The sequence below is a fragment of the Pyxicephalus adspersus genome, chromosome 4, assembly GCF_032062135.1.
Source record: "Pyxicephalus adspersus chromosome 4, UCB_Pads_2.0, whole genome shotgun sequence".
Taxonomy (NCBI): domain Eukaryota; kingdom Metazoa; phylum Chordata; class Amphibia; order Anura; family Pyxicephalidae; genus Pyxicephalus; species Pyxicephalus adspersus.
In genome coordinates this window covers 96,702,489-96,727,619 of record NC_092861.1, presented here as the reverse complement: position 1 = coordinate 96,727,619, position 25,131 = coordinate 96,702,489, and the positions used below count along the sequence as shown (strand labels likewise).

Genomic DNA, 25,131 nt, shown 5'->3' with positions numbered 1-25,131 from the left:
AGATTTTTAAATGCTTGTTGTTGTAATTTTGTCAGATTAGAGGATACACATGTGTTCCTTGGATCAAAATCTAGAATAAGCTTAGTTACAATATTCACAAAGGTGATATTTTCACAAACGTAGATTTTTTGCGAATAATCAGTATTTTTGGAGCTAGTGAGGCCTCTGTTGAGATAGGGGATACAATAGGAGGGTCCCATTCAGGGTTACTTTCTGAATATGGTTCGTGCAGGATTTTTAAAGTCCTGAAATCATTAATCTTAAAGTCTTTGTTTTGAGTCAGTTCTAGAGGGGTATTTTGTTGTGGTGATGTGTTATACATCAATTTAAGGGTCAGACTCCTTGCAAATAAATGTAGGTCTTTTATTAGGTCAAATTTATTCAGCTTGCTTGAAGGGCAAAAGGTCAGTCCCAGTTGTAGGACTCCAGACTCTAAAGGAGTCAGGTTGTAAGAGGACAGGGTTATGATTTCTAGGTTGGATTTTGTGGTGGGCGTTTCGTGAAAAAGTCTGGAATAGAGGTCTTGAGTTGTTTTGGGGAGGGGATCCGTTGGGTGAGTGATCCTAAAAAAGATTCCTGTGTCCTTGTTTTGGGGATGGCACCTGTGTGTGGTGTAGGTTGAGGGATGGAGAGGTGGGGTGATGGTAATGGTGTAAATTCTGGGGAATGTTCTACTGAAGGTGTACCACATGGTGATGTGTTGGTAATGGTGGAAAAGAAGAGTTCACCGTAGTGCTGGAATGAACTGTAGATGTCTGGGAGTTGGGTTTGGTTAGGGGGGGAAGAGGGGATGTATATGGAAGAGGTTAATGGTTTGCGTTTAGGATCGTGTTTGGAAAAGTCACTATTGACGCTTTTGAAGCGTTTCTTGCTTTTAGCTGTATTGTTATAGTTTGTAGAGGTGGGTGAATCTGATGAGGGGGGTGCACCTGAAGATGTGGGGTGAAAGGTAGATGTAGAAGGTGGGTGAGGGTTCTTAGTACTAGATTTGTCCCAATTATAGGCTGTTTTTCGGATAAAGGACCATTTGTCCTTTTGGAATTTGTTATCTTTCTTATAATAGATGTCAACGTTGAACTTTTCAATATGTTGTTGTAAAAGTTTAAATTCTTGGAATTGTACTGGATTTGTGGTGGATTTATGTTATCACTGATATATTTTTCAAAAAATCTAATGTGCCAGTGTATTTGGGATTTCTTTTCCAGCATAAATCTAAGTTTAAAAATGAATGTATTGATTTGAGTGTTGTTTGGTTGTGCTGAAATACAAAAATTTTCTATTTGGGACAGAAATTCATCCCAATTAGAGTTGAATATATCCATAAAGATAGCTTGTAGGCGTTTATTAGCCTGGAATTACCATACATAGGTACAGAGAAATTTAAAAATCAATATTTTGAGATCAGTTGGTCCACCAAATACAAAGAAGAAAGGGAGTTAGGAATGGATAGAGACCCTTAAACAGTAGTACAAAACTAGTAGAAAATTCTTTTGGTGGAGACCTTCAAATACATCCATATTTTTACAACCTATGTGCTAACCCTCAATATTAGAGAATAGATCAATGAGAGTAAGAGAGAAAAAAAGCAGGGTTTTTTTGCACAAAAAGAAAACTTGTAATAAATGTATCAATTGGTTATACATCAATTCACAGGTATTAAGGACGGATTACATTACAATTGCCATACAAAACAAATTAGTGATATACGAATAAATATGAATTACAAAAACAATTTGCATAATGTTGAAATACAGTTTTGTAGCCTTAGCTGTATTATTGTTGAACACACAAGTCTAGAGTTAATGGTCCACAAGCTCTTAGAATGGCCATAGAAGGCCCCTAGACATAGTCCAGCTCAACCCAACATATATATATATATATATATATATATATATATATATATATATATATATATTTGTAATATCTTAAATTCTAAACACTATGGTCATGTTGATAGTTGCACCCGAAGCGTTTCGCCTAGTTAGGCTTCCTCAGGGGTAGTAGAACAAGTGTTTTGGCACGGATAGTGTTAATATCTAGATCAATAAAAAATAGTCAGTTGCATTGGAAATATATAATATATATTGATAGTAAGTTTGTGGTATGTGTAGCATGGCACACTCCATATTTTGGGATATCCCATCCCACACACACCACACCCAATATCACCATGTTTATCAAAATGCTCATTTTGAACTAATGTGAAGAATACCTCATATAATACCTGTTGGTTGGCATAGTAATTTCTTGCAAAATGTACAAGATTTGTAATCCTCTCCTCTACATTCAGAGTGGTACAATGGCAAATGCATATAGGACTTTGATGCCTAGGAAGTATAGAGAGCATATATGGCTTTTAGGTAAACCATGCAGGCACTAGGGCTTACTTAAGAATAGTAAGTTACGTTAATAACAAGTAAGGTACATTTATCAATAAAAGTAGAAAAAAATACCTTCATATAATTGGGATTGTACACTCCGGATCCTGTCACTGGCAGGAAAAAGATTGGCAAAGAGACGATGTTTCCGATGAGTATGGGTGCAGAGGAGCAGGGAGATAACAGAGAATGCCGCCTAATATGTAGATATATTTATATATATATATATATATATATATATATATATATATATATATATATATATATATATATATATACATACACATATACACACAAAAAAACAAAAAAAACTCAGATGGTTATAGTGTGCCTTTACATTTTCTGGTCAGTAGGAAAGTGCCGCCTACCATTGGTGGGCACAGGTTTCATGCTGTTGTGGCTGGGTTTAGTGATGTTGGTGTTGGAATTTATCAGGCAGGAATTTTATCCACCATCAATCACTGCTCAAGCAGCCACTGTTAACATTTTGAGGGACTCAAGGGGGAAAAAGAAAGGGTGATCTATACTATATAATATTATATATATATTCTTCCATAATAATATGATCTTCAGACAGAAGCTCAAATGCACCTTATTTCACATTTTTAAATTTCTGTAAACTTATGCATCAGAGCAAGTGTGCCCAAACTATGGCCCGCGGAGCTGCCATTTCAAGACCAGGGTCCCCACATTTGAGTTTGAATGTTAGGGACTCCAGGGGACACTTCCGTAGCAACAATCTTTAGGGTACTGTCAATTCGCTCTGTACTTTGGTGCCCCAAACATCTATAAACTTCAATGCTGGATTCCGGTTGGCAGTAAGGTTGCGGTGCGGTTACTCCTTCCTCATGCTATGGAACTCTGGCTTGAGGAGACACTCGACACCACTCACTACCACCTGGAGTCAAATATAAAGACACTGCAGTGCGAGGGACTGAGTGGCTTATGAGGGGGCCTGTTACATATAGCTGGTCACTTACCTCCTGTGAACCCCAATTTCTCTGGAACAGAGGAATGTTTGAAACTGGAAATGTGGGAGCCACCAGTAGGAAACTCCTTTTGCACTCCCTCCCCATTAAAATGTTATCCCCATCATATCATGTTACTGTCACATATAGCTGTTCTTTTACTCTCTTTGAACCCCAATTTCTCAGTAAGAAAAGGAAAATTAACTGTAACCTCCTAAACATCACTACAGCGCTATCACCATCAAGATGCAAAACACTATACATTTCACACTGCGCTACCCTGCCACAAATAGCTGGCCATTTAACTTCTGTGAACCCTAATTTCTCAAACACTAAGAGGAAGGGAATAGTGGGATAAATAGGGAACTCTTTTGGCTACCCCCCCCACCACCACCACCACACTAAAATTGTTCACTCCTACCATACCATAGTGCCCCTCACATATAAATGTCCACCCTTTTATTATTTGAACCCCAATTTTTCCTGAAAGGGGTGCTGTAGGTATATTAAAATGTAGGATAAGTGGGGGACATTTGTGGCTAACTCCCCCTAAAGTTTCATCACTACAGCACCATCACAAGATAAGAGAAACTGGGTTCAAAAACTATTAGTGGCCCTCTATAATTGACAGAACACATTGTATAGTGTGGTTTCTGCTCTTTGGTACAGGAATGGTTAACTGCAAGCAATATATGACCGGCCAGCACTGAATAATAGATTTAGTTTTGTATCTTTCATTAATAAAATGTTGCATTATTAAAATGAGCATTAAATGGTGAGTGCAGAAATTCTTGACTTGTCATTACTTTTATTTGGTGCATGTATGTTATGATAACTAGAAACATTTCAATTTCATTTCATCTTAAATTGAAAGTATTCTAGTTTTAAAAATCTTTAATGTTTGTTTGCATTGTGGCCCGCGAAAATAGGTTGGCCACCACTGCATTAGAGCATTTTTTTTAAAATGGGCACAATGAGAAAACCTTAAAAATGGTGTGAAATGAATTCAGGAAATGTTATGCTTGGAATTAGGCTCAAAGAGGAACTAAACTCAAAAGTGCCTAAAACAAAAAGAATCCACCTACCTTCAATCCCGCTGCACAGTTGATCGTTCCGGAGGTGTCTTCCATCGGGTCCCGCGTCATCCCGGGACCTGTCTACGACACAGGTGTGAGATCGGGTGACGTAGGTTGGAAAAAAACTTGCCAATCTCAAAACCTAAACAAACAGAATTTTTAACTTGCATAAAAGGGTTGTCTACCCTTTTATGTAAAGTGAAATTTCTGAGTTTAGGTACGCTTTAATTGTCTATATATAGCCACCATCCTCACATTTTACCTTTTTCCATAGCTTAGCCATTGACATAATCTTCTGCTGCAGTGCCTTGACAGAAGTTCCATTTGCTTTACCCTTTTTTAATCATTGCGTGTTCCCCAAGTACAGGAGCACATTAACTATTAATTTTGCTGATAAACACTGTAAAGTTTTACCAGCAAAGCAAATTTTGAGTCTCCATACCAGCAAATTGCTTGCAGAGAGGCTTTTAAACAGCGTATTCATCATACCCATGCAGGAGCATAGCTGGAACATTAAACTTTAGGAATTTAAATGGTTTTACTTTTACAGTGGTTTATTTGGTTCAAGAGTAAGAGTTCAAGAGTATAGTCTGCTATAAATGGCAGGTGAAATTTCAAATCTGCTTACGCCTGAGTTTTTTACTTTAAGTGGTTTTGTTCTACATTGTTGATAATGTTACACTATCTGGTAAAGTTTATCTATAACTGAAAACTTATATTGGGTGGGGAGGAATTAGACAGGTTGCTTTACTGCTTTTTGGAGCTGCTTTAGAGAAATATAGCCTTACACCTGGATCATTAGTCACCATTTTATCAAAGTGTCTCAAACTTTTCAACAGCGTCACAGACATGATTAAAAATGCTTTTAAATCAAGTACGTAAATTCTGGAACCTTTTTCTCTGTTGCAGATTTTACTTCCTTTCTGGTCAACAGAACAAGAAGCAGGGTGAAACTTTTTGAATAGCAATAAATAGCTCCGCTTTTTTCTTGTCCAGAAGGAATAAAAGTTTTGACTAAAGATACTCTTTACCATTGGTGTCGCTGCAAATATAAGATATGCCAATAATTATTGTATATAGCTTTGTTTTGTGTTGTAACATTTTTTTTCTCCACTTTCTTCAGCAGTATCAGGATACAAATATGCAAGGAGTGGTTTATGAGCTGAACAGTTACATTGAACAACGGCTAGATGCTGGAGGAGACAATAAATTACTCCTGTATGAATTGAGTAATATCATCAAAACAGGTAAACATATAAATGTTTTGTAATATCCAGAAAGTCTTTTTTTAGTCCAGACATGTTCACTTAATTAGTTTATTTGGTAAAAAAGTGCAGACAGTGATTTTGATGTGCAAAGTGTAGTTCTCTAACTACGATATTGAAATTATTATTTATTTTTCTAAACCTGTATGAAGTATCTACCTGTTAACTGCACATTGCGTGTTGTGTATTAAAAAGGTCTACACATTTTTCAGGCTAGGTGCTTTTACAAAACTTAACCCTTCCCTCCGACCCCCCCAAAAAAACAAAAGAAAAATGAGGTCTTAATTATAACCTCAATTCCCTCCCATGACAGCTGAACCTCTTCCTGACTGCATGACACACTAGCCCTGATTTATCAAGCAAAATCGGAAGTTAGCTCATGCACGCTTATTTGCGATCCGGCATTGGACCCATCTAACCTATTTATCAATGAATTTAAAGCCGTGGAGAATACGCTGGCGTATTCTCCCGACATTTATCAACTGAAATGATCTGGGGCTTTGAGGCGCGCATCTCTGGCAGCTTGACACTAGCGAGCTTGCATTAAAAGACAATCTTTCCTTAACAAGTCATTATTTCAAATGGCACACATCTTCCTCCTGGTGATAAATTCCTGAGTACTCTGGCAGGCGAGACCTCACTTTTGCCACCCACGTTCTTGTTTGCTTCTATAGATTATATATTATACATACATACATATTTTAGATATCTGATAAATACATAAATACAGTATAAAAATATGAAAATACTCATATACAGTGTGTGTGTATATATATGTGTGTGTATATATATATATTTATTTATATCTTTTCATATTTAGGCTGGGTCTACACGGACCGTTAAAAAATGCATGTAAACGTTTGTCACGTTTATATGCACATTTACAAGCAATTGTAAGCATTTTAAGAACGCTTCGATTGAAAACAATGGGGGCTTTTTTAAGTGTTTTTTGGACTTTTAAATCTGGAAGCCCCCTTTATTAAGGAGACTCCCAGATCTCCACCACCCCACCCTGGGGAATGAGTACAGGGGTACAAAAAACCCCTTACTCATTCCCTGAAATGGTAAAAAATAAGAGAAGGCTTTAATGTAAAAGTAATTTGTTAAATGTGTGTGTTTAGTGTAACTTTTAAACTTTTATTTTTTTACAGGGTATCCCACAGTAAAAGGATGACATGAATGCAGCCATGGGACTCCTGACAGTGTGGGATCCCCGAGCACTGGGGGTTAAATGAGGACTCCTCATTCACCTCTATTGCTGTGTGATTGGCTGAGCAGAGGGAAACCCTGATGACGGCTCAAGCATCATCAGGAATTCCCTTTGCTCAGCAGATCCTGGAGCACTAGACTTGAATGGGGAGACTTATTCCCATTCACCTCTAGTGCTGAATGGATGAACAGGGGAAACCCTGATGACGGCTCCAGCATCATCATGGATCCCCTTTGCTCAGCCAATCACGGGGCACTAGACTTGAATGGGGAGACTTGTTCATATTTACCTTTAGTGCTGAATGGATGAACAGGGGAAACCCTGATGATGGCTCAAGCATCATCAGGAATCCCTTTTTCTCAGTCAATGATGGAGCACTAGAGGTGAATGGGGAGACCTTTCCTCATTTAACCCCTGGTGCCTGGGTACCCACACTGTCAGGAGTCCCATGGCTGTGCTCATGACATGAATGCAATTGCGGGAATTATCCTTTCATTGTGGGATAACTGTAGAAAAATAAAAGTTTAAAAGTTACGCTAAACACACATTTAAGAAATTACTTTAACATTAAAGCCTCCTCCTCTATTATGTTTTAAATTATGTTTAATTAAATATCTGTTCACTGGTGTACAGATCCAAAGGATTATATCAATAAATGATTACAGAATGTCTTACTAAGAAAAAATAAGAAACAGCTAAATTTCAAGGACTGCACACATCTCATTTGTAGCAGCTGTGTGTGCATAAATATGTGCATATAAAAGGGTGTTGTCTACCTTGCTTTTTCCTTTGTCTTTTTTTTTTCTTAGAGGAGGAGGAGGGGAGGTGTTGTCTTGTTTGGTGTGTTATCCTAATCTATGTTGCTACATTTAATACTTTGCTTACCATTTAGCACAATAGCTGCTTTTGTTTTTTAAACTTTGAATGTTTCAATGTCCATTTTGCAATTAGGAAGTCAATGTTAATGCTATGTTATTGTGTTTGTAGCCATATTGTTTCGTTGCAATAATGTGTCTTTATTACCACCTTTTAAATGGTTGTTCTGCATAAATATTTTCCAATCCAGTTTTACACCATTGATAGGTCCAAACTGCATATTGGTTTGGTAAGTATTTTTGAATGCAATATTTTTTAGGCCATTTTTGAACTATTTTGGCTTCATATGGATGTGCGGGTTTACTTTTTTTTGTTTGTGTGTAATTATTTATATTTTGTCATGTAAATTTATATATTTTAATGTGACCTTTTATAAAATGTGTTTGTTTTGAATAAAGTTTGGAAAAATTTGTAGTATTTTTTTTTTTTTTTTTTTTGATCTCCTTTACAATCTCTCAGGATCTGTTAACTGTGGGTGATCCAACAGACCTACAATTTAATAGGTAAATTGTGATTGTTTTTAAGCAATTCCTTTCTATGAATTGTTGAAAGGCTAAAAACAGCATAATTGTCTAAAACTCAGGTGTTTGATTGTGCGCCATTGCAGACTTGCTATGTGCACAAGAACTGTGTTCTATCAGTTGAAAATGCCACTTTTGCAGAGAAGGATCAGCATTCAGGTAAGTTTTTCTTTGTATGTGTGTATTGTTTGTTTTGCTTCATGTGTACATACATGCTGTGGCATATTACTGGTTACTCATGGTAACGTGATGCTTACAGGATTCGAGGCAGCAGACTCCAAACTTCCAAAATAACAGCAGTTTTTTTATTTGTTTAGGCAAGTGTTAAAGCACACTCTCCAGCACTCTGGCTATCTCACTGTGGTGCCCTTTCTTACTAATACACACTATATCAGTACTGTTAACTCACAGTTTGTCTTGTTTGGCCGTTGGCTTTACTGAAACACTCTGGGTCTCCCTCAGCCTGGAACACTTTGGCTGTCTTTCAGCCTGGAACACTCTTGCTCTCTCTCAGCCTGGAACATACTTGCTCTCTTTTCAGCCTGGAACACTCTGGTCCTCTCTCAGCCTGGAACCCACTCTGGCTCTCTTTGGCCTGGAACCCACTCTGGCTCTCTCTTTGGCCTGAACCCACTCTGGCTCTCTCTTTGGCCTGAACCCACTCTGGCTCTCTCTTTGGCCTGGTACCCACTTTGGCTCACTCTTTGGCCTGGAACCCACACCAGTATACAACTGTACAGTAGCATAATTAACATACATATAATATAATTTATATATATATATATATATATATATATATATATTATAATGATTATTTTGTATTGGATTCAATACAGTTATTTTGTAATGAATCCAATACAAAATAATTTGAATTTCCTACCACGCTCCCTCGCACGCACTGACGTCATCGGGAACTCTCGGGGAACGTCAGTGCACTCGCCGGGGAAAGATTGGAAGAAGAGGACGCGGTCGGAGGATGCCGGTGGGACCAGGTAAGTACGTGTTTTTTTTTTAATGTTTTAGCTAAATATAAAGCACAGTGAGAGAGAAAGCAGGCTTTTACTAGCAATTCTGTTAGAAAAATAAAATTAATTCACACAATAATTCAACCCTATTTCTAACATAGATCAACTATACTATTGTATGGTTTGAGGTTAAACAAACTGTACAGATAGATGGTTTGAATAGTAAACCAAAATGTCAGGGTATTTATCTCGGGGTCCGATGCGTTTCGCCTCCTGGCTTCCTCGGGACTGGGACCAAAAGAGTGTCTGAATGAAAAAATTAAGTATTATCACATATATACATATTGATGCAGAAAGGGCCAAATATATATAAGTATGTGTACACATACGTACTCCTACATAAACAAAATTAAATATAATAAGGCTTTAATATTAGAAAATGTTTACTTACATTAACATTCAGTTGTACAAATTATTGGCAGACAGCTAGATCAAAGCATCCTTAGGTTTCAAACACATAAGTTCACTGGAAACACTTATCAGATAGTGATTATAATATTTTATTATTACTTGTTATAATTGTGTTAATATTCAAGGTATATACTTCGTAGTTGCTTACCATATTATATAAGATGGCCGTTACTATAAGAAATTATTTGAAAACTGATGTGCATATTCTGGACAGATAAATTAGCTATTATTATTTGTCTTTATATATGTATCATTGTTTCTAGCTTGTATGAAAATATAGAGTATCGTATATGACAGGGTAGCAATATCACATAAGCCAACAGGTCTACCGTTCAGAAATAAAAAATTGTGTATATGTTTAGAAACAAAAAAGAAAGTTATGTCTACAGAATCCACTAGATAGCGCTGTGGTACCATGAACGCTGAAAGTAATTAACCTTAAAAAGGAGCATCCATGAAGCTGATTGGTATATATTATATAATCGATAATTTGAGCTAATGATTTATAGCTCCTTGAAATGTCTAAAGAATGTCTATAGGACTATTACCTATAAAAGTTATAGCTTTATAAAGATGGGTAACTAAAAAAGCATGTGTCATAATAGGTAACTATGAAGACTCAATATCTTTGCTAAAAATCAATCAGTAATTAACCCCATACTTGTGTTTGAATGTAGGAAGTAAATATGTATATTAAAGTGCTAATATCCCAATTCCCATATATAGATGGTGATTATGAAAATTACTATAAAGGTGGCTCTTATAATAATTTATTAGATTGTGTAGCCATAATTGTGCATTTACCTTAATATCTTTTGGACTGGCAAACCAAAAATGACTAAGTGGTATTACTGTGGAGGTGGGAAATAATAATTTTCTTCTCCCAACTACTAATGTGTTAAAATTAAAAGCACATAATTAAATTAAAGGTGTGCTAGTATGTTCATTCATATGATATGCATATGCATTCATGCCTGCATGCATACACATGTACACCAGATCTAAACTTCACAGATCCCCAGAGGGAAAAGGAAAACATCTATAGGTACATACATTGGTGATTCAGTGTGATCGGTAGGTCTGTAACAAGGTGTCCACATCACACCCTCAAGCAGAGACTGATGATGCCGACACCCTACTTATAAATGCATAGGTGGTTGAGTGATACACAGTGCTCCCCCCGAATTCTCGCGAGATCTTGAACTAGCTGTTCTTATTAGCATATGGGCGTTGTTATTCAATGAGTGAAGATATTCTGAATGGGGCTGCTTGCTAGTAAGTAGCATGCAGCCTAGGTTGTCTACAGAGATAGAGTTTGAACAGTATCAAGAAAGAAGAGCTGATCCAGGAAAAGAAAATTTTATTGTATACCATAAATATATGTTTTGAAGAAAAATTATATCCCAGTGAATTTAATTATAAAGGTTGATCTGAAATACCTGTCTCTCATTAAAGCAAATCATCACCAATATTCCTATATAATAATATATGTTGATTACATAATGTAACAATTATTATTCTATGAACGTTCTTATACATGTTGGTATTTTGTTGATTCACCATAGCAATTATTATTACAATATATTACAATGCATAGATCAATGTTAATCTTGTTCATTTAAGACAGCACATTTCACTTTAAAAGGTTAATATATGAGAACAGCTTTGCCACTAGAGTTTACTTTTTGAACATATATATAGCATATCATATTTTCGTACTAGAAGCATGTAAAGGAATTAAATGTGGTTGGCATTAATTGGTAAATATAAAAGGCTCTCATTATGAAGAAGTTTAATATTATCAATATAAACCTAGTAAAATCCCCGAAATCGCCCTCACCTGTCAAGGCAAATGCCAGGAATCTGACAGGTCCTAGGCCAAGAGAGAGTGAGCTCTTTTGGCCTTAACGGGGGGGAGAAAAGTGGGGGCATGGTTAACCCCCCTCCAAAGCACCCATGCGGATGTATGTCCCCATGGGTGCCTTGTCCCTCGTAGGGTTGTTGAACGTTTGAATGTTTTTAGCTACCCCAAGTGTGCCACGGGGATACCGCTTTCAGCATGTTTTTTTTACCCTGAGCCATACTCAGGATTACCACTCGGGGATTAAGAAAAGCATGCAGCCTTCTATTCCTCTTGGTTTTTTCACTGTTCATACATATACATGCACACATCTAGATTTGGCCAAGTATTGCTTATGCAGCCTGAAAAGCATGGAAAATACAATACAGCACCATCTAGTTGCCAACAAAACACAATTTAACTTATTTATTATTACTTAAGTGCTTAACACATCCTAATAATTTAATCTATTCAGTAACAGGATGATAACATCCCTTTGCTGGGAACCTCTGGCAAGCCTCTGGAATGTTGCATTACAGACTACTGTACATTCATGGATGATATTGCTTCTGGTTAAAGGAGAAATTCACCCTTATGTGCTTCCACTACCAAGCTGATGCGATGAAGTGAATTTATAGTGGACCAAGGTCTAAAATGCCATTCAACTGCCTAAACACCCTGGAAAGCTGTCGAAGCAATAAAATATATTTTGCACAAAGTAAATTTGTCCCTGGAAGTTTTATATACTAATACTATATGAATTATGTAAACACCTAAATAATGCATAAAATCCAGTATTTAGGAGTGCTTGACTCCGCTTGTGATCTTGTCAATAAATTTGATTTAATGTTGTGCTTGGCAACTTGGACCTCCTTCCATTACCATCAGGTGTGTTAGAATGAGTATGCTACTGAGCTGGACAGCTAATTGACAACCTGTTTGGACAGCAAGTAGAAGTGTGCTTGTATACAATGGGGCTAACATCAGGCAGCACAGCACAATGAGAACAAACCTATACAATACTACAAATGAACCTAGGAGTTGTGTAGAACAGTGGCAGCAAATCAACATGAGTGAAGTATATTAAAGAAAAACCACAGCCTATTCAGCAAATGTAAGAACTATTAAAATAAATAAAAACCATGAAAAACTATTCATAAAGGGAATATGTACATAATACATTCAAATGCCAATATGTGACAATCTGATTTTGAGAATGGGACATAGGCAACGGGAACAGAAACTGTAATTAGAAACCAGGCACAAAAACATTGCCGCAACAGATTAAGCTAACAATAATGAAGATTACAAAAAGTCACGTCAATGCATACTGACCAAGCAAACTTACTTGATTTAACCCCCCTAGCCGTATTCCCGAGTGTGAATCCGGATGGATTTACAATACTAAAAGCAGTAATCCCGAGTCACACTCGGGGTCGCTTTAAACTTAAAAAAAACCCACTTACCTTGCTCCGTTGTGTCCCCCAATGTCCTGCTGGTCCCCGCTGGTCCTGGGGACACATCCTTCCTCTTCGATCTCCAGCCGGCGAATGCAGAGACGATCTCTGGGGTTTCCCGGTGGCGTCGGTGCGGGCGGCAGGAAACTTAAATAATTTTGTATTGGATTTGATACAAAATTACCTGTATTGAGTCCAATGCAAAAAATCTTCATATAATATATAAATAATTATATATATATATATATATATATATATATATTATACATGCTATTGTACAGTTATATTACATGTTTTAACTATTTTTTATTTATTTTTTTAACAGATGTTTGTGTTTTTTATTTAAAGTTTAATGGTAAATTTATTAAATATTGGACATATTTCGGTGAATTATGCCGAAAAATTATAGGCCTATAATGTAAAATAAATTTCCATGCAAAAAAAATGTAACGCTTTTTGCATGGAAATGCGGAGAGAGTTAGAACAGTAGGGGGGTTAATCCCCCGCCAAATTGGTCCAGTTAAAATAGTAAAAATTAAAATGCATATTTATGTACATTTAAATCTATTTTGACACACACAAGTGAAATCACTACATTTTCCTTGATACATGTATTATAACATCTTTCCCAACAAACTTTTTTTCAAATATTTGATTTCTCTAAAGCCAAACTATAATAAAATTTGAACCCGATGCAAAATGCTGTTGAAATTTTTTTTTTTGAAATTTTTGTTTTTTGAAATTTTTGTTTTTTGAAATTTTTTTTTTAACACTCATGCTATTATGTGATGAGATGACATATTATAAAGTGCTAATTAGTATATATACAGCTTAACATGAAAAAAATGTAAAAAAAAATGTAATGTAATAAAACAATTGCAGCCAGTCTAACCATAAATGAACCAATTTTCTGAAATAATATAATGTAACATAAAAATTTAGCACATACCAAAAAAAAGAATACAAACTAAAGATTCAAATTGGCCTGTAATGGACTGTAGGTGCACACTGAACAGGGACCAGGTGTGCCCAAATTGATTGCTATGACATCATTATTGACCGAGCTTAACAGATCCACCTCAATCGCGCAGTTGAAAATTAATCAACTTAATTGGCAAATTCTCGACCCCACTGCTCATTTATCAACGTTGTAAGCCATCAGGCAAGTCCACTAGCACTCGGCACTGGCTTACGGTAATGCACCATGTCCAGCGGAGCATATATGCGGGTGGCAAGCTTATGTGAATTCGCTTGATAAATCAGGGCTACTGCATCATATAAGTTGATCATTAGTTGCCTGACTGTTTGAATTCCTCATTATAAACAGGATTTCGTCTTAACACCATTGCCAGTGTAATGGGACATTACGGTAGTTCGTTCATGGTAATGTAGCCTGCCTAGTAATATCCACTCCCACATTATTTTCCTGGTTTCAAACAGGAATCTGACAACTTCTAATAAACACAAAGCCTAAGTTCTGCTAATTTGTACTGTTTTGAACAATGGACAAAATGTTTTCATTAGGTGGCAACCAGATTACAAGAATATAATGTATGTTCCTCTTACCACTTAACACATGATGCAGAGAAACATACATCTTTTTTTAGGTCATATAACATACATTTTTGAGGTACTAGACAGGACAGCCTTGGCTCCTAACTGGGTGGATCCAGGACAGCCTGGGATCCTGACAGGTTGACTAAATAATGCTGGTCATCAGAGAGTAATATATTCTGCTTTACCCTATAGGGATAGTTGGTGTAATTTAGATTTACTGATGTGAAACAATAACTAAAAATGTGATGCTTTCACAAACCCTAAGTTGTGGCAGGGATAAAAACATTAGCTTTGCTATATAAAGATCTTTACATTTACCTTTCTGGATTCCGGAACAGAGATTTTATATGATACTTTTTCATTTCACACTTGAGAGGCAAGTTCTCTGATATGTTTTAAACAGTTTTTAAGTTAAAATTTTATATATTTATTTTTATGTGTTTCTCCTTTAAAAAGCTTATTAAACTGATTTTTAAATAGAGGAGAAAATGAATACCTATGTTTACTATAGAAACCAATTATATCCCAGGGACATTATATGCTTTGCACATTTGAAAAAATGCAGAATAATAAATGGTGGAGCTATTAAAGATTTTAGTTTTGATCTACTAAAAGGTATTTTTTTATACAATTGGGAAATTATAACATGTGCTGCTTTCTAATTGTTTCTTTCTTTTCTTTTTCTTTCGCTTTCTTATTTATTTTTTCAACAGCTACAAAAGCTGATGGATTTGCACTATATTTCCTTGGAGAATGCAATAATGTAAGTTTACTTTTCCTTTGTTATTTTTACCAAACTTGTAACCACTTGACCATTGTGTCTAAATACTTTTTCTTCAGTTTTTTTTTCCAACAAATTACTATGTAAGGCTACGTACACACGTCAGATGATTCTCATCCGGGTATCGCTTCAGGGCTAGTATTGGATGAGAATCTGATGTGTGTACAGCGGCCGTCGGTGTTGTTCATGAATCCATCCTGGCTAATCCAAGAATGACGGCAATACAAATGAAGAGGAGAGAGCGCAGCCCTCTCTATAAAGCAGAAAGATGCTGTATCTACAGCGCTCATTCATACATCTTTCAGTCTTTTGTTATTGGAAAGGATTGTGAAAGATCCTTTCCAATGACAAAAATCTAACGTGTACAATACACGAAAATACACGACCAAGACCAATTAAGGAACTGGCATGTAAATTAGTTATTCTTTTGTGTCTGTCCAATTCAGCTTGAGCCACTGAGGTTTGCAAAAATTTTTTTTTAATAAGCCGTCTATACATCCCTCATTTTTTAAATTGAAAAAATGTAATTAAAATTGAAACTGAAAATGTTTACTTGGCAAACAAAATGTCTGATGTCCGTCTGGTGATTTTGACAAGCCCAGAGAGAATAAACATGGGCTCTAAAGAAAATATGTGCAAATCATTATGCATTCCCTTTGATATTTTTAAATCGTGTTTCAAATCAATTCTCTCCCAACCTTTTTTTGTAGCAATATACTTGCTTAAGTAAAATAAATGGACAACCTAAATTATTCAACATTAAACCTGGTAAAGTACATCTAATATCAAAATAAAAATATATTGCAGCTAAATCCATTGTAAAACCATTATCAATCACGACCAGCACAGAACTTTACGTACAACTGCATGAATGCTGACTTCTGTCTTCAACAAGTTCTTTACAGTAAAACCATTTAAAAATGCTTGAAAAAAAAAACCTCAGCTCTGAACGAGCCCTAACAAATACATGGGCCCAGTTTTAGCTATTAGAATGCAAATGTTGGTATTTTAACACTTTTTATTTCTTATACAGTATACATGCTATAAATGTATCATGAGGTTTTATGAGTATATTGTTTTAAATATGTTGTCCATAATCACATATCTTTTTTTTTATTTCATGAATAAGTTGTATTTTTCCCAATAAATGTATTGGTTGTGTATATTGTATTGCCAGAAAAAAAACCCTTAGGTAAATGTTTTCTTTTTTTTTGTTTGATATAGTTTTATGGGGTTTGGCATTAAAATAAATTTGTATATTTGAAACCTACTTGAAAATTTTAAACATTAATTGCTTTTTTATTTCTTGCCTAAGTCTCAGATATCAACAACATATTCTAAAAAGGTTTCTATGCTATTTAAGTAACCACACTAATCCACTCAGTTGCTAGTTGCATTTAAAGAAAACATACTCACCCTATAAAATGCCTCTTTAAAATAAAAACGTGTATGTTCTAATCACTCCACAGCCATGTAACAGAGATAGATTTTCCTTCTCTTTTGCTCTACTATGACTCATTATGTTTACATGGTCTAGGGTAAATTTTCAATGTACTGAAAACTCATGGCATACTATTCTCCCCACCATGCTCTAGCATAGTGTTTCTGGGATTCCAGTTCTTCAGGGAACCCCTGCTATAATTACTAAAGGAACAGCTCACAGCACAGTGGTCAGTATGAAGAATGCCCCTTACATTGCTGCCATTTGGAAGAATGCCAACCTTACGGATAGCCCAAAAGATTATTGGTATCTCTTAAACTGACCTAGAGACACAAACTACTCATTGTTCAGGGAACCTGGGTTGAGAAACACTGTTCTAAAGCATACTGTGCCTCAAATTTAAATTCTAACAGTAAACAACATTCAAAAAGGAACCAAAGAACTTTCAGAACATAAACAAAAGACACTAAGGAGCTAATAATAAAACTCTTTATTACATTTAATATGCCAAAAGAAAGTACACGTTCCTCACTAAGGTTTTGTGTATCAGAATATAGTAAAAAATATTCTGTTTCTTTTGCAAGTGTGCCAAACATTTGCATTTTGACTGGTCTGGAACTTTCACAACACAATTCTAAGGTGGAAAGACATTTGCAATAACCTTAGAAAGTTGTTGCTGCCCATCAGTTTGTTGACAATGGAAAGAATATTCACAAGTGGAAATTATTCAAGACACTTGCCAATCATCACAGGAGTGGAGGTCAGAAAAATTGCAAAAAAAATAAAAAAAAAAATAGAGCTCCACCCTAAGCTTTACAGACCTCAGCATGATTCGAGTGGTATGCAACCACAGGACCAGGGGGCGTTGCAGTTATTCAGTTGACCATAACCTTTTCAGTATACCAATGTATTCTAGTGTGAAGACTGTGCACTGTGCAACTTCTCAAGCTTAGCTGGAATTGGATGACAATCCTATGAATATTCGTAAATCTGCAACAGCATGCCTGAAAAAGAAAAGAATAAAGGTGGTAAAATTGCCTAGTCAAAGTCTGTGTAAGGATCTTGAGAGAGCTGAACAAAAATGGATGTTTACAAATCTCATTAAGATGAAACAATGTTGTAAAGATGGGAGGGCCAAAAGTCATCCACAATATTGTGAAAAACTGATCACCATATAGAAGACAAATAATTCCAATTATTACTGCTAAATGTGGTTCTATAAGCTTCTGATTTAAAGGGGTGTATTTTCCCACATGACATCCAAGGTTCTCTTTATTGTTAACTTGTTGCCAATGTAATTTTACTACAGTTATCCCAGTCCCAGTTATCTATAACAGCAGGAGTTTCCACTAATGATTGAAAAGTGCTTTACAGTCATGTGATACCAAAGTGAGTTCTGATGTTCTGATCACATTCAATTTAAAGGCTCCATACAAAAAAAAAGCCTTTAGCCTACAAGCATCACCTGACTACAGCATTTATCTGAAGTGCCATTTATATTCTAGGACAAGTTTAAGTGTTGCACTAAAAAAAATAATACAAAATAAAAGAAGGTATTAATTGTTTCATCAAGAAAGGAAGAAAAATACAGGAGTTTCAAGTGGCAAAGGTTTTATATATTTGGCATACACATAAGTATGCAATTGTTAACGAGAAAATTAACAAAGTGCAGTAGATAATGAACAAAATTAAAATAAAAGTAAGGCTTCCCTGAGTGCAATATCTCAGGGGGTCCGCCTTTATTACTAGACAATCAGTTGCCTGACTATGTGGTGAAAAAGTGAAGATGGTCAGTCTCTAACATGATGCGTTTCGCCAGTGGGCTTCATCAGGGGATGCATGTCATAGCAACTGTATAATAAAGTATAACAAAACATTGATATTTATACATAAAACTTATCCATACAAATTATTACAATATAATGACAAATATTGGTACACGTTTCATATAACTAGTATCATAGAGAGATGTACAATGAGGCAATATATTAGTGATCAATGGTATCATAAATGCTATTATTATGGGTAATAGAGAGTGTCTTGTAATTAAAGTAGGTGTGAATTGTCAGTGTTTGATTTCTAGTATACTGTGCTTAATAGTGAGGAATTTAAGTAAAACAGGACAAGAACTTACTGAGCATTTATGGCTGGTTCACGTGGGCATGATGCACTTCCATGAGAAAATTGCTGTTCTGGTAAGAAAACATGCAGGTAAAGTAATTGTTATTGGGCCGGTTGGGGTAAAAATCATCCAGTCTGGAATTCAAAACAAAATGATGTCAAAGCGATTTAATCTAATATTGTGTCCCTGTTAGTGCTATTAAAATTGTTGTCAGTAAGTTCCATTTATAGAGATATCATACTCATATCGTATAGATAATTTTTGGCATGGAAAACTGTAGCGATTGATGATGGCCGCCGGGTATCCTGGAAACCAGGACTCTGGGTCCCCTGCTAATCAGGAAGGGTGGGCGCAAGGGGAGGGGATGAGGTGAAAAGGGGATGGATATATATGGAAATGATTCCTGCAGAGCGGAAGCGGCGTTTGCCAACTTTTTTTTTCCCGCGGGCCACTAAAGTTACCATCTCCTGACTGCTTGCGTGGGGAGCCGGTTGTCAATTAATTGGGAGGAACCCATAGTGATGTCTTAACGCCATAACCCCACCCACTGTGCCATCGCAGAATTGAGCCTGCGATGGGAGAGTGGGTGGGTTGTATAGTTAAACACAGCCCGCCCACTTCCCTGAGCCAGGGATTTGCATGGGGGACTTGGTCCGCGGCTCTGGCTGTCGCATCCCCCCGGCGGGGTTCTTCTTCTGACCCCGCTCGGGGGTGCACGGACCAGAGCCGCGGACCCTGAAAATCTTCTTAAGGACCACCGGTTGGCGTCCCCTGTTCTAAAGTACTATCTGGGAGTGTCAAGGGGTGTGTCTGTACATGTGTGACATAAATCTCAGAAAGATGGATTTGAACAGCTTCTTGGTGTGACGAAATGATACATAAAGAAAACACATTTGTACAATGTAAAACATTTTATAGTAGACAAATTCAAAATAATAAAGGACATTCACTAATTCGCCAGGAATCTGGCATTTAAATTCATGTATGACAAAACACCAAGCACTACTTCATCATCGATCCCCTATGAGTTTTTACAGTATAGTTCTCAAGACTTCAACTTCATATCTCAAATTGCCTGAAATGCATCTTTTTGTGGATCTTGTAACTCGGAACATCTTGGGAACCTGTTTATGAACATAGTCATCAAACCATCTGATAAAGGAGGTAATGTGATTTTGAAAACGCAACACTACAAGTCTGTTTGCCTGGATATCCTCAAAAACACAGATTGGTACTCAACAAGTGGAAAACTTTAAACATGAATTCTACTCATTACTCTGGGATGTATGCAAACAACATCATAGATAAGAAAACAAAAGATACGATTGAGTTACTATAGCTTACCAATACCCTGATTGTGCCTCCCAATACCACACTTGTCGCTATAGGCACTGAATAGCAGCTTCCCCTATGAGAAAGGATTAGAAATGATAAACAACTGTCTGAAGAGAGAAATCCCTCACGAACACCATCGCAACTCCTTCATATTATCACTACTCAAATACATCTTGGAAAAAACGTCTTTTGTTAATACCATCTATCTACAGGTACAAGGAGTTGCCATGGGTATGAAATGTGCACCCCTCTATGCTAAATTGTATTTTGGAGAATGGGAAAGAAACATTGCGGAAACCTTCACAAGATTCAAAGAACATCTGGTACTATGGTGTAGGTACATTGATGTACTTATACTCTGGTCAGGTCCTTCAGATATTCCAAAAGAATTCTTTCAAGCATTACAACTTAATGATTTCAACCTAAGCTTACCATGGAATGGAATACCACTAGACTGCCGTTTCTGTATCTTCTCCGTATCAATGAAGACAACAGCATCTCTACAGCCTTGTGTAGGAAGGCCACAGCCAGAAACACTATTTTTTCATGCTACCGGTAGCCACCTTCAGTCTTTAAAAACCCTGATGTCCTAAACTTTTATGCTCTAGAGCATGTACCCCCAAACCCCAAGGGTGGGGAGACAGATATTAAACTACTTTGCAGCAAAGCAAAATGTATTTTTTATCTTCAAGCAACCATGAAGCCTGGCCCTAATGTTACATTGTTTTAAACCCTTTCTTCCACAATAACACCTAAATATTTACCCTTTAATGACCTATGATACTCTAGTAGATACACCCTTTCACATAATTTAATTGTTATTTCTATGTCTGCCATTTCCCTAGATCATAGGGTGTTGAGATCAGTATATCTTGCCATCCTTTGAACATATTTTCTGTAAAATTATGTTTTCTGACACACCCCTTGATACTCCCAGACAGAATCATTTCCATATCCCCCCCCCCCCCCATTCACCTCCTCCCCTCCCCTCCCCTTGTGTATAGTGAATATTGTGTGTATATTTCTGAGTAAAATGTAGGGCTCTGTGTTGTGTGTGTATAGTATATATGTTTGTGCATGTTTTTCTGTATAGGACAAATTATGTTTAGTGCAGGGCTTTGTGTGTATAGTGCCGTGTTGTATGTATGTTTGCAAAAGTGCAGGACTATGTGTATGTTTTGTAACAGCTGGCCAAAGAATGCACAGGGTTTCGTCCAGGAGAACAGGTACATTGCCTATTTACAGGTTATACGCAGAGTATTTTTTTGTTTAGTCAGACAGTTTTTGACTTTGAAGGTGTGGTTGGAGTATCAGGCTGAATGACAATGAGCTTCTCGGCCAGGTGGGGGAGCTAAAGAGGCCTGGGTACGATCAGGTGTAACTGTCTCAGCTGAAATGCATCCTGGAAATTAGGCTGGGCATATAAACTCCCAGCCTGCTTATTCCTGTGGCTCTGTCTTGGCTGGTTAGCTGGGAGGAGGTCCAAGGTAAACTCTGAGTAAAGACACAGACTTTGTTGGAAAAGCTGTATGATAAGGGCCTGAAGAGTCCTACACAGCACTAGGTTTGGCTGGATTGTTAGTAAATGGATCTAATAGTGAGTTAGAGGCCAAGCTTTATTTTTGCTGTTTGTTTTATTTTGCTTGTTTTTGTGTGGAAATAGTATTAGTGAATAAAACCCTTAATGCATTTTTAACCTGCTGGCCCTGTTTCTTGTGTGAAACAACCCCCTGTTGCTACGGGCAATCTCAGTTTGTATTTAAATCAAGGAATATGCTAGTTAGTATAACATATTTTATATTTATATTTTAGTGAAAGCGGCACCCCATTCACGATGGCAAAAAGTCTGTCAACAAACACGATAAAGTCTACTGTTTATGAGCACTTTACATTATCAAGTGATGGGAAACATTGCGTGTGCCAATGTGCTCTTGAAGATGATGGTGAAAAACAATGTGATGCAAAAATTAGCAGTTTCTGTGGGTCTAACAAAAATGCACCTACAAGAGCATTAAATTTGAAAAGACACTTGCAGCCTTTTCATCCTAAAGTGTTAGAAGTTGTGAATGAGAAAGGTATCAATGAAAATATTCCATCTACGTCTGGGATAAAAAAATGTTTTGAAATCCACTGGAGACCAAACATAACTAAGAAGATTCTTTATATCTGACAAAGTTACCATAACAATGACACCAGAAAAATTCAAACACCACATTGTTGAAATGGTAGTAAAGAATAGTGTACTACTATCCTTCTTTTCACAGCCATTCTTTTTAGACTGAAATGGCTAAAAAACTTGGTGTTTCTCTGGAAAGAGAAAGTATATGAAAACTTATAATTGAAGAGGCGAAATGTAAAAAGGAAGAACTACGAAAAGATCTAAAGGGACATTTTGTCTTAATAAAAATGCATGCATGCACACGTCACAGAGTCAGTTATTTTGCTATTAATGTTAGATTTGTTGATGAAAATAATAAAACGATAACGCTATCCTTGAGAGTAAAGGACACCAAGGCACATCACACCAGTGACTATCTTCAGAAGTTAGTGGAGGATGTTCTAGAAGATTTTGAAATTAAAAAGTAACATTTTCGGGGCGTGGCCTGGCTGGCTAGCAAGATGGCCGTGTAATCCATGTGCTCTGCGGACGCCGATCGCAATCCCTTGAATCCCAGGCACATACTCACCCATCCATGGGCAAGCAGCGGAAGGCAAGAGTGGGGAGATTCCCCCCTACCCCAGCAGCGCTTTAGCCGTCGTCTCAGCCCTCCATACGGGCTTATATTGGAGATCCCTCGCCGGCGTCCCCTGCGGCCTCCAAGTTGGCGCCATCTCCTTCCCCGCACACGTGGCAGCGGGGAGAACGTGACCGGGCTGCTGATCCTGATGACGGATCTCTGCTCTCCACCATCCGCCCTGCACCAGGCAGCACCGAGGGATCAGCTTCTCCCTGCGATCCGGGGACGCCTCCTTCAGAGCCTGTGAGTCCTGTGGACCATGAGGGGGGTCAGTACTCACCCGCGGCCTCCCCATGCGGTGATGCCATCGGGCCTGCAGGTCTCCCTGACTCATCCCCAGGCAGGGACATCACTGCGGCGTTTAAACAAGTCACCCCTTCCCCCCAGGGCTTGTCATCGGTGGGGGCCAGGAAGCCTCTGGCTGTTAGATCCCCAGCAGATACTCTGGAGACCTCTTTCTTGGACATGCCCTCCGCTTCTTTTGGGATTGCCGCATCCCATACAGATGGGGTTTCCCGTTTAGTCTATCAGCAAAAAAATCAGCTATATTACAGTCCCCGGAGGACCTGCGGCCTTTCTGCAGAGACTTGGGGATAACCTGCCCGAAACTCCCGGGATGGGAACGTGAAGATTCCTTGAGGCCTCGCTCTCCCTCATGGCAGACAGTGGCCCCTAGGAGGAGACCCAAGAACAACCGCTGGGAATCCACACCCCCGGGTGAACGGCCCTCTGCTCTCCCCAACTGATGTAGAGGCTAGCTGACTGGGGAAGAGCCCTTATTGTACTGCAGCTTGTGTTCGTTATACTGAAGTTGCCTTAATTGATTTGATTTACAGCTAGGCTCACTCCAATTGCATGTTTTGTCATTCCACTCTCCGCTCCAAAGTTGCTAACTGTTAGGACGCTATTGATTTAACTGCCTTGCCCTGTAACTTTGCTATAATTGTATATATGCTTCACTGTTGCATTGCCTGGGTACACCGCGACCCTGGGGGGGGGGGCTCTGGATGGTCCCTAATTGTTGTGGGGGCTGTCCCGGTCTCGCCCTAGTGGTCTGACGCTGATTGTGGTCGGCGTTGGCTCCATGGTCCCTATGGGAGGAACCGCTCATCTGCCAGGCGAATTTGTTCCCTGCTCCTATTTTGTAGGTGGCAGGGACCGGCGGATGTTGATTCCTCCCTGTTCGTCGATAGGCGAACACTAACCTACTGGTTTAACTTTCTCCCTTGTTTTCTGGTTTTATTTGTTCTTGTCTTGGAGGTGTTTTGTACCCCCTTTCCCCCCTCCCCCTTCTTTGATAGTGACATGCGGTGGGCCACTACCTGGCTCTGGATGCTCTCCTTCAGGCTCAACGAAGGATGTTTTATTGGGTGGACAGTTCTAGCTGAGGCATATTGGTTCCCTTTCATTCCTAATGGCTACTAGGATATTGTCTTTTAATGTCAGGGGTTTAAATTCTAACACAAAGCGGAAACTGGCACTGAGAGAGTTCAAGCGTTTAGCTCCAGACATAATATTTCTACAGGAGACTCATTTTGACAATTCGGGCTCATTTAATTTTGCCTCCAGACTTTACCCTCAGGTGTACCTTGCTAATTCCCCGTGCAAAAAGAAGGCTGGAGTTGCGGTCCTTTTTAAGGACTCTCTCAAATTTACGCTTTCCCGCTCCATTATTGACCCTGATGGGAGATACATCATCTTGAATGGCGCTGTGCAGGGAGTGCCTATCACTCTATGTAATTTATATACCCCTAACACCAATCAGACCCACTTTCTCACCAAGGTGTTATCCCGCCTTCGGGATTTTAGCCATACCTACTTGGTGGTGGGAGGAGACTTTAACTTAACCTTCTCTCCCAATAGGGATAGGCATACATTATTCCGCTCCCAGCCCTCGTCGCAGGTGTCCAAGCAGTCCAGAGTGTTTCGCCAATTGATCAGGAAATATCAACTCTATGATAACTGGCGGATTCACCACCCCTCCGGGAGACAGTACTCCTTTTACTCACCCCCCCATTGTACGCACACCCGAATTGACCACCTTTTCACCAACCTTCCTCTCCTGAGGAACAGTATCACCGCAGAGATCCATCCAATTACTTGGTCGGATCATGCTCCCATTACACTGGA

The 25,131-nt window shown here is 38.0% G+C and overlaps 1 protein-coding gene across 4 annotated transcripts in view; it reads left to right on the top strand.

Moving 5' to 3' along the window:
* Positions 1-25,131, top strand: part of PDE10A (phosphodiesterase 10A) — a 147,396-nt gene that overhangs the window by 61,019 nt on the left and 61,246 nt on the right. For all 4 annotated transcript variants that reach the window (XR_011920398.1, XR_011920399.1, XM_072409074.1 and 1 more), the window contains exons 4-5: positions 5,549-5,669; positions 15,298-15,347. Coding sequence is in view for 2 of the 4 variants with exons in the window: in XM_072409074.1 (XP_072265175.1) it covers positions 5,549-5,669; positions 15,298-15,347 (171 nt within the window). In the remaining 2 variants the exon portion in view is untranslated. The remainder of the gene's footprint in view (positions 1-5,548; positions 5,670-15,297; positions 15,348-25,131) is intronic.